Below are 9,037 nucleotides of genomic sequence, written 5' to 3'. Positions count from 1 at the left end.
CGCCTGATTATGCAGGAGGGTTAGGGAAAGGCTCCATGTGACCCTCTTGGATGGGACTCCGCAGCTGCTCGAGGAGCCAAACTCTCTCACCAAACTCTGCGCCCCAGAGCATCCCCCTGCCAAGGGGTACCCCTCCTGCTCCCGTTGAAAAGCCGGCGTCCGCACACCGCCGCGTCACTCTGCGGGCGGAGATACGCCTGTGCTCATCCTCCCCGCCGCCTGCCGCTGTGTCACTCCGGCCCCCTTAAGTAGTTGGGGTTCCCGAGCGCTCCCACCCAGAGGCAGCGATGCAAACCAGCAGGGCTCCGGCCATCAGCGTGAGCGCAGAGAGCTGCATCCCGGCTGGGCTGCGGCTGGGCCCCGTGCCGGGCATCTTCAAACTGGGCAAGTACCTGTCAGACCGCAGGGAGCCAGGACCCAAAAAAAAGGTATTTTCCTACGGTCCCTCCTGCACCGCTGGACCTTGCTTTTCCGTTGACTCGGGGGAAGCCGGCTTGGGAGAAGAGGCTGCTCTTCGCCCCTCTCTCTTCGATCCTCCCTTCTTAGAGCGAGCCAGGAAAAGAAAGGGAAGCGTTTCCAGAGATGTCTCCTCGCGGCTTTGCCAGGAAAGCCTGCCCGCCCGTGCCCTCTCCCCCTCCTCCCCAGCGCCGGAGCCCCGCTAGCCCGGCCGGCCTCCGCGGCGAGGCCAGGGGACCCAGGGGCTCTCCCGGAGGAGCGGACGCGCCCCCGCCTTGGACACAGACGTGCTGAAAGCGCCGCCGCAGCCCGGCGCCCGGCGCCCGGCGCCCGGTGCCCGGTGCCCGGTGCCGGAGGGCGCTGGTCCCGCCGCCCGGCCGCTGCCCCGGGGGGCTCCGCTCACTCGGGCATTGCCCCTTCCCCGGCAGGGCCAGGGCGTGCCACGGCTGGTTCCTCGCCCCTGGAGCCCCGGCGAGACCGGAGCATGCGGCTTTCACAGCCCCCGAGTTTTGTCCGGGGAAGGAGCAGGGGAGAGGCAGATGCACAGGTTTATTTCTGCGTTTGACTCGGGTTTGTGCCTCCCCCCCCGCCAATCCCTCTCCTTGGCCGCGAATCCTTTGGCTGGGGCCGGAGGGGAGCGCGGGGCGAGCGGACCGGGGCTCTCCCGGGGGCGGCGGCAGGGTGCGGGTCGCAGATGTCGGGGCAGCCCAGCGCAGCTCGGCCTCCTCGCAAAGCCTCGGGCCAGCTCCTACCCCCCGGAGCCGCAAACAACCCGCACAGCCGGAGCGGGAGGGGGTGACGGCCACCCGGCTACCGGCTCCGGGGTCGGTCGATGTCCGAGCTGGGAAGGAGCGAGGAGGAGGCGGTGAAGGGTCCTCGCCCCGTCCATCAGGCTCTTCAGGGGGCTGCGGCTGAGAGCCCTCCTTCCACCCCCCGGGCAGCCGCGGCTCACGCGTTCCGCTCGGATTTTTAATGCCCTTTAATTGTTTTTAAACGCTCTGCCAGCCCCCTCAAATTTATTTCTCATCTGGCTCCCTTGGTTTCTCGCTTTAGACCGCTTTGTTCCGATGACTTTTATTGCACGGTCATTCAGGGAACGAGCACTTCATTTTCTCTTTGTATGGGCAAGCAGATTATGAAGTATGGGGCTACAGAGACTTTGTAGCTAAGCAGAATCCTCTCCCCTTTCCCCCTCCCAGTCTCCCGACAAGTCGTGTATGTCGCAATTGTTTTTCACGGACACAGAGACTGCACAAACCCTTCCAAAAAAAAATAGCGTCTTACCTGGGCGTTTAATATAGCGTTAAGCTAAATGTAGCAGCTGCGACTGAACAAGGTGCGTTTGGGCCAGTGCGACCCAAGGGAAAAATCCCATTTCCCCTCGCAACGCTGCAGGTCCCCGCCGGGCCCGGGCTCTTCCATCCTTACCCCCGCAGAGCAGCAACCCCCTCCAGGCCAGCCACAGCTCTCCCAAGACACCTGCGAGTCGAGGAAGGTCCTACCCAAAGGTGGGTGAGGATGAAAGGGTCAAACCGGCGGCAAAACGAGATGCTCCCGCCGCTGCTTCCGAGCCGCGATGCCCAGACACCTGCCCGGTGTGGGCAAGCAGGCTCGCCGGGCAAAGCAGAGCGGGCAGGCAGGCAGGGGGACGGGTAAGCTTTTTGCTTTCTTTCTGTTTCGTCTCGCGTGGAAGTGACAGCGGTGCCGCCTGTCTTCCAGGTGCGGATGGTGAGAGGGGAATTAGTGGATGAAGCCGGGAGCTCAGCTCTGGAGTGGATAGGGTTAATCCGGGCTGCCCGAAACTCCCAAGAGCAGACACTGGAGGCTGTTGCGGATCTGCCAGGAGGACAGGTACCCCACTCGCGGCTCCGGGCCGGCCTGGCACCGCTCTCTGCCACCTGCCTCCCCTCTCAAGCCTCCTGAAGAAGTTTCCTTTCTCCCTCTCCCAGATTTTCTACCGGGCGCTGCGAGATGTCCAGCCGGGAGAGGAGCTCACCGTCTGGTACTCCAACCCCCTGGCACAGTGGTTTGACATTCCCGTCACGGCCACCCCGACGCACGACGAGAAAGGTACAGATGCGGGCATTCATTTCAGAGCAACCAAATTAAATGAAACAAAACAAACCCTCTTTAATTGGCACCTTTGACGGGAGCTCAAACTGCGGTAGGCAAACGTGGGCCCTTCACATTCGCGCCCTCGGAAAAATTAATGCCAGCACAGCTGCAGTGACTTTTAACCTGCCACCCTTTAAACTAAGACTCCATCTGCTTATATTTAGAGGGTGATCTATTAACTCGGTAGCGTATGGAAAGGCCCCCGTGCCTCGAGTCGTTCCGTCATCGGCACAATTTAATGATCTTTTGATAGGCAAATGGGATTTCTATGAAACAACGCTAGTGTTGTTATGCGAGACAGCAATTTGGCTTCGTAGGTTTTCAAAACACCGGTTTCACCTTGCGTGTTCCTCGGTCAGGGCTTCAGACCCTCTTTTCAGGTTATCTTGTGGGCAGATTCACACAGTCGAGTCAAAACGGGTACTGGGCAGTCCCTGTAAATTAGGATGCATTAGGTAAAAAATTAAGTCGGCGTCAAATCACACTCAGATAAGGATATCCGAGGATAGCGGGAAGGGGAAGACACCCGTCTGCGACCGCTTGTTTCAATCTGCAAGCTGAGTCTTAGCTGGAATTACACCGATATTAACAAAAATGATAAGGTGGCAGCACATTAAACGAAGGAAAAGAAGACGAGATCCCTCGGTGTTCACCCGTCAGGCTGCTCCGGCGGCGGGCACACCCTCCCGCTGATCCCGGCGGGCGCAGGCTGGGTCCCGGCGCTCCCCGGGGCGGTAGCGGCGGCGGCGGCGGCGGCTCGGCGCGACCCGCGGGCACTCGCTCGCCTCGGGCTAAGCCCGCTCAGCTGGCGGCGAGGGGACCCCACCTGCTCCTGCCCTACGCAGAAGACCCTTCAGCCTGACGGTGCCCCTGAGAAGGGAGCAAGGGCAAGATCCGGGGAGGGCCTGAGCCCTCCCCACCCCTCAAGGCTGGCTGCTCCGCAGGGTAATCAGGATCCGGCCCGGAGGGATGATGCCGGAACGCCGGGCGCTGGCTGCTCGGATCCCATCCGACTCATGCGATGCGCAAGAGCCCACATCCCTCCTTGCACTCAAACTGTACCCGGAAAAGAAACTCTTGATCACGTCTCTGTCCCCCCTGCCAAGGGCAGTGAGGGACTGGGTCTGCGGAGGGTGACCCCCTCGAAAAGCCCGGGCTCTGGCGAATTTTCGGCTGCAGGAAGGAGGACACGGTGCTGGGTTCTGTCCCCGCAACCCAGCAGCCCTGGCCTGTGGATGGGTACCAGTGCTGCTCAGGGGAGGTAAGGGCAAGAAAACTCAGGTCTGCGAAAGGCACCCAGCGTGTGGCAACTTCCTCGTCCCGTCGAAGCGAGGCTTAGTTGCAGACTGACCCTACGGATCTGCTGTGTCTCCGGCCTCACAGTTTCCAGACCGGTTAATATGGACTCAGAATAAGTGTATCAAAATGCTGAAACGCTCTTCTTTTAAGGATAGTACTCTGAAAAAAAAAACCAAACCGAACCAGGGCGGAAGAAATTCAGAGAGCTTTTTAAAAAAAAAAAAACAAACACAAATCAAAACTTTGGAAATCTTCTGTGTTTGACCCCATTTATTTGGGTTTACCGTGATGAGAAAGGGGTGTTTTTCGTTTCTTTTTTTTTTTTTTTTTTTTTTTTCTTTCTCCGAGCGATGGTTGCTGGACTGGAGCTCAACCAGGGAAAGCGCCGGGCCGGGCTCGGTGGCGCTCGGGAGGCAGCCGGTCCCGCCGGTCCCGCCACGCTTTTGCCGAGGACAACCAGGGCCAAACCGCGCCGCTGGAGAGACCCGCAAAGGCCCACGAAGGCGGGAGGAGGGAGCCCGCGGAGGTGCGTGGCCGCACGCCTTTCGGCCCGTCCCGCTCCTTTACCCGTTTTCCAGTACAAGGCGGTGGGATTGCGGCCGTGGTTCCGCCTCCCGCGGCCACTGCCCCACCCGCGCCCGGGCAGACACGCTCCCACCTCCCGCCCTCCCTCCTTCCTCGACGGGGCGAAAAACCGCGTCCAACGACTTCGTCTCGCTGCACGGCCCGGGGCCGCCGCTCCACGGCAGGCGAGGAAGGGCTGCGCACGACGGCAAGGACACAGGCGACGAGACGCGAGGCAGCAGCGCTGGATCCTTCCACGCGAGTTCGCGCCCGAGTTTCCCGCGGAGAGCGAAGACTTCGTGTTTCACCCGCAGCGGCCACCGGCTGATCCCTGGCCCAAATGCGGCATTAAAAGCCCCCTCGGGAGGCTGGTCGCGGCCAGCGTGTCCGCCTCGGTGACCCGCCGCCCCCCCCCCCGCCCCGGGTGCCCCGGCTGCCGCGGAGCGCAGCGCCGGGCCGCAGACCCCCCCATCCCCGGTCTCTTGTACCCCACCTCACCCCCATCGCCCCCCAAGGGACCCCCGGAAACGTGAGGAGCTGGCTCCAGGCCTGGAGCGGCCTCTCGTTTGTGCGTGGCACTTGGCCTCACCTTTGGTGTTTCGGTGCGTTAACTCGGGAGTGAGGATCAGCTGGGGGCGGGCAGGGTGGGCAGCAGCTCGGGGGAGCTCCGGGGGCTTCTGAAACCTCTTGTCCGTGTATTGCAGTGACTGGGAGGAACGAGAGAGAGCGGTACGGATACACACAGACAGAAAAAGAGATAGAAGGACGGAGGGCGGAAAGGGAAAGGGAAAGGGAAAGGGAAAGGGAAAGGGAAAGGGAAAGGGAAAGGGAAAGGGAAAGGGAAAGGGAAAGGGGGGGAGGAGAGAGAAAGATAGAAAACGAAGGAAAGAAGAAGGAAGGAAGAGAGAGAAGGAAGGAAGGAGGGAAAGAAGGAAAGGAAAGAAAGAAGGAAAGAAAGAAAGAAGGAAAGAAAGGAAGGAAGGAAAGAAAGGAAGACAGACAGATACTCAGACAGGTTGCCCGCAGAGGCAGCGTTTCACCGTCGGGCTGGGGAGATGCTCCTCCTTGGGAGGACGCTCCTGGCAAGCAGGGCCAGGAGGGGAAAGCGAACCCTGCGCCTTCGCGGTGCCGGGCAGTCACCACAGCCGCGGCCACCGAGGTCTGTTCCGCTTGAGAGAAGCCGAAATGTTTAGGGGACGGGGCACAAAGGGCATTGTCCTCTGAAAGGGAACGATTACATATGGCCCATACATATCGGATATTGTCTCGCCGCGTAATGAGGGGCTCACGATCATTAGATTGGCCTTTGTTCGGTGCAGCCGACTCCCTGACATACGCTACCTCCTCTGCAAACGCCAACAGATGGGCCCCCCGACAGACGACTCGCGGCAGCAGCTGCTCCTCCCCGGCGCCCCGTCCGCGGGAGCGCAGCCCCGACCGCGCAGCGCCCGCACCGCACCGCACCGCGGCACGGCGGGGGCGGGGGCGGGCCGGGGCGGCGGGTGCGCGGGGAGGCGCGGGGATGCGCGGGGATGCGCGGCCGCCGCTGACGGGCCCCTCCGCTTGCCTCCGCAGGGGAGGAGCGGTACATCTGCTGGTACTGCTGGAGGACCTTCAAGTACCCCAACAGCCTCAAGGCCCACGTCCACTTCCACTGCGCGCTGAGCCACGGCCGGCCCTTCCTCCACCACGACCACGGCCGGCCCGCCGCCGCCGCCTTCGGCCTCCCCCCCAAGGAGCCGCCGGCCGCCGCGCTGCGCGGCCACCCGCCCCCCGGCTGCGGCCCGCGGGAGGCCGTCAAGCGGGAGGCCGCCGCCGCCTCCCCGCCGCTCGCCAAGCCGGGGCTGCCCAAGCGGGCGGCGGGCAAGGAGGAGCAGGAGCGCGCCCTGGACATGAGCGTGGGGGCCGCCCGCGGGCCGGGGCCGCTGCTGGGGCCGGCGGGCGGCAACGGGCTGGCGCTCTGCCCCGGGGCGCGCTCGGCCTTCCGCCCCGCCGGGCCGCTGCGGGAGGAGGCGCGGGGCGCCGCCGCCCTCGGCTTCTCCAAGCTGCTGGGGGGGCTGAAGGCGGGACGCGCTGCCGCCGAGGCGCCGCCCAAGTGCGGGGCGCTGCCGGGCGAGGCCGCCCCCCCGGCGGCGGCGGCGGCGGCAGCGGCGGCGGCGGCGGCGGCGGCGGGGCTGGCGTGCGGCGGCGGGCTGCGCGCCTTCCCGCTGCTCTCGCCCCTGGAGGAGGCCTCGGCCTTCCGGCAGGTGGAGCGGGGGCTGCCCGCCGCCGCGCTGCCGCCCGCCCGCTACCCGCCGCTGCCCGGCGGCGCGCTGGAGCGCTTCGCGCTGCCGCCCTTCGAGGGGCTGAAGGCGTACGCGGGGGAGTGCGGGCTGCCGGTGATGCCGCTCACCGTCTACAACGGGGAGCTGCTCTACGGCGCCGCGCCCTACTACCCGCTGAAGCTGCACCTCGGCGGCCTCCTCAAGTACCCCGAGTCGGTGTCGTACTTCGGGGGGCCGGCGGCGGGGCTGCACGCCGCCGAGCTGGGCTCGCTGGCCAGCATCGACCGGGAGATCGCCATGCACACGCAGCAGCTCTCCGAGCTGGCGGCCGAGAAGGGCCGCGGGCGGCTGGAGGCGCTGCCGGCGGGGGCGGCGGGGGCGGCCGGCGGGAAGCCCAAGACCGGGCACCTGTGCCTCTACTGCGGGAAGCTGTACTCCCGCAAGTACGGGCTGAAGATCCACATGCGGACTCACACCGGCTACAAGCCGCTCAAGTGCAAGGTCTGCCTGCGGCCCTTCGGGGACCCCAGCAACCTCAACAAGCACATCCGCCTGCACGCCGAGGGCAACACGCCCTACCGCTGCGAGTACTGCGGCAAGGTGCTGGTGCGGCGTCGCGACCTGGAGCGGCACGTCAAGTCCCGGCACCCGGGGCAGAGCCTCGGCAAGGCGGCCGAGGACAAGAGTGACTCTGGCTACGCGCACCCCGAGCAGGAGCAAAAGACTGACAACGAGAGCGACGTGGACGTCTGCTTCACCGACGACCAGAGCGACCCGGAGAGCGGCAGCAGGAACCGCCAGCAGTGATGCAGGAGGCGGCCGGGGCGGGGCGGGGGCGGGGGGCGCGCTGCAGCCCCCCCCCTTTCCGCTTACTCTGAGCTCCCGGCCTCCCGGGGCGGTCCCACGGGAGGCCGTGTCGCGGGGGAGCGCGGGCTGGCAGGCACCCCGCTGGCGGCGGGGCGGCCGGGAGTGCGCGCTCGTCGCGGGCGTCCCCGGGCTCCCGCCGCGGTGTCGCCCCCGGCGCTGCAGCCGTGGTGCCGGGAGAGGGCCGGGGGAGGGGGGGGGGGGGGCGAAACCCTGGCGGGCCCGGGATCCCACCGGAGGGGCACCGCTTCCCCATAGGCGCCCGTATTTCAGCGGCCATATATTTTTATTGTACCTTTGTGTCGAGGAAATTGTGCCTTTTGGAAACGATTTTTTTCTATGTGCTCTCCCGTCGCTTGTTCCAGCGGTCCGGGCCGTGGGGCTCAGCAGCAGTCCCGGGTTTGCAAGCGCCTCTGGCATCTGTACACTTTATTTGACACCTCAGATGTGCTTTCTCGGGTCCTAATAAAGCAATACCAACAGCTTTTTGGAAAGAAAGAAAGAAAAAAAAAAAAGGCAACAAAAAGCCACGCTTGCAGCACTGAAGAGGTTCGCATATGATAACAGGTGCACCGTTTGATCAAGTTGCAATTATTTATAACAGATAATATTTGAGTAACAAATGTAAAATAAATATTGAAAAGCATGAATCTAAAAGCACGCACTATATAATTTTAAAGGAAATACACTCTCTGTTTGGTAGAATACAAATGTGGTGTATGTTTGTTTTCTAATGAATGATGTACAGTGGATACAGTATTTTGGTCTTGGTTCCAGTTTGTCATGCGATTTTTAAAAAAAAGAAATAAAGTTACTGGCAAACTACTGTTTGTCTAGTTGTTCACTGAAGTGCTGTCAGCAGGATCTCGTGTTTCTCCACAACGCTTCTGATGATCAGCAGCTCGGCCCAGATCCTGCTGTATTCAGCGTCTTTGGGTCAAGCTCTAAAGAATTTGCCCCTGAATATTTCGTCTGAGTATTTTCCTTCTCTCACTCAGCAAAACAAAACAGCAAAACCCAAACAAAATCCAATCCATTCTTCCCTATGCCTACGACTTTCGGAAAACAATTCTTTTTTTTTTTTTTTTTTTGCATAGGGCCAGCGCAGAGATGTTAAAGGCTGAACATTATTAGTCTGCTTTTTCTGTTTGTTTTCTGTCAAACGTGTCCCTTTTGCAAACACTCTTCTTTAGTATCTTTGTTACTTTTATCCGAGGGAAAAATCTCCTTATACTGTTGGTATGAAAAACCTGAAACGCGTTCAACTTCAAAAAGACTGTCAGAAAAATATCTCTTTTCCCCTGGAAAACCCTCCAGGTCACCGCGCGAAACGCCGCCAAGCTGCCGATAGTGACCCGCCAAATGAGCGGGTCTGCCCGCTCAGGTCCGAGCTGGTGTTTTCGGTGGGAGTTTGAACTCGGGCAGGCACAGGAGACAGGAGGGAGCCCCGCTTTTCCATTTTGCGTAGCTCACAA

The 9,037-nt window shown here is 62.1% G+C and overlaps 1 protein-coding gene across 1 annotated transcript; it reads left to right on the top strand.

Moving 5' to 3' along the window:
* The first annotated feature begins 287 nt into the window (after positions 1–287).
* On the top strand, positions 288–7,505 carry PRDM13 (PR/SET domain 13). Its single transcript, XM_050895104.1, has 4 exons — positions 288–428; positions 2,176–2,307; positions 2,406–2,526; positions 6,010–7,505. The coding sequence occupies exons 1-4, from the start codon at positions 288–290 to the stop codon at positions 7,503–7,505; spliced, it is 1,890 nt and encodes a 629-aa protein (XP_050751061.1).
* Positions 7,506–9,037: the final 1,532 nt, after the last annotated feature.

This window comes from Gymnogyps californianus, chromosome 3, assembly GCF_018139145.2.
Source record: "Gymnogyps californianus isolate 813 chromosome 3, ASM1813914v2, whole genome shotgun sequence".
In the NCBI taxonomy this organism is placed as follows: Eukaryota; Metazoa; Chordata; class Aves; order Accipitriformes; family Cathartidae; genus Gymnogyps; species Gymnogyps californianus.
Note: the sequence above shows the minus strand (reverse complement) of the source record. Positions and strands in the feature narration are given on the sequence as shown.

What these genes read in the sequence shown, in the direction of transcription:
- PRDM13 (XM_050895104.1), top strand. Translation starts at nt 288, where the DNA reads ATGCAAACCAGCAGGGCTCCGGCCATCAGCGTGAGCGCAGAGAGCTGC. An exon ending in AGCCAGGACCCAAAAAAAAG is followed by an intron (nt 429 to 2,175) that starts GTATTTTCCTAC and finishes CCTGTCTTCCAG; the next exon opens with GTGCGGATGGTGAGAGGGGA. An exon ending in CCCGACGCACGACGAGAAAG is followed by an intron (nt 2,527 to 6,009) that starts GTACAGATGCGG and finishes TTGCCTCCGCAG; the next exon opens with GGGAGGAGCGGTACATCTGC.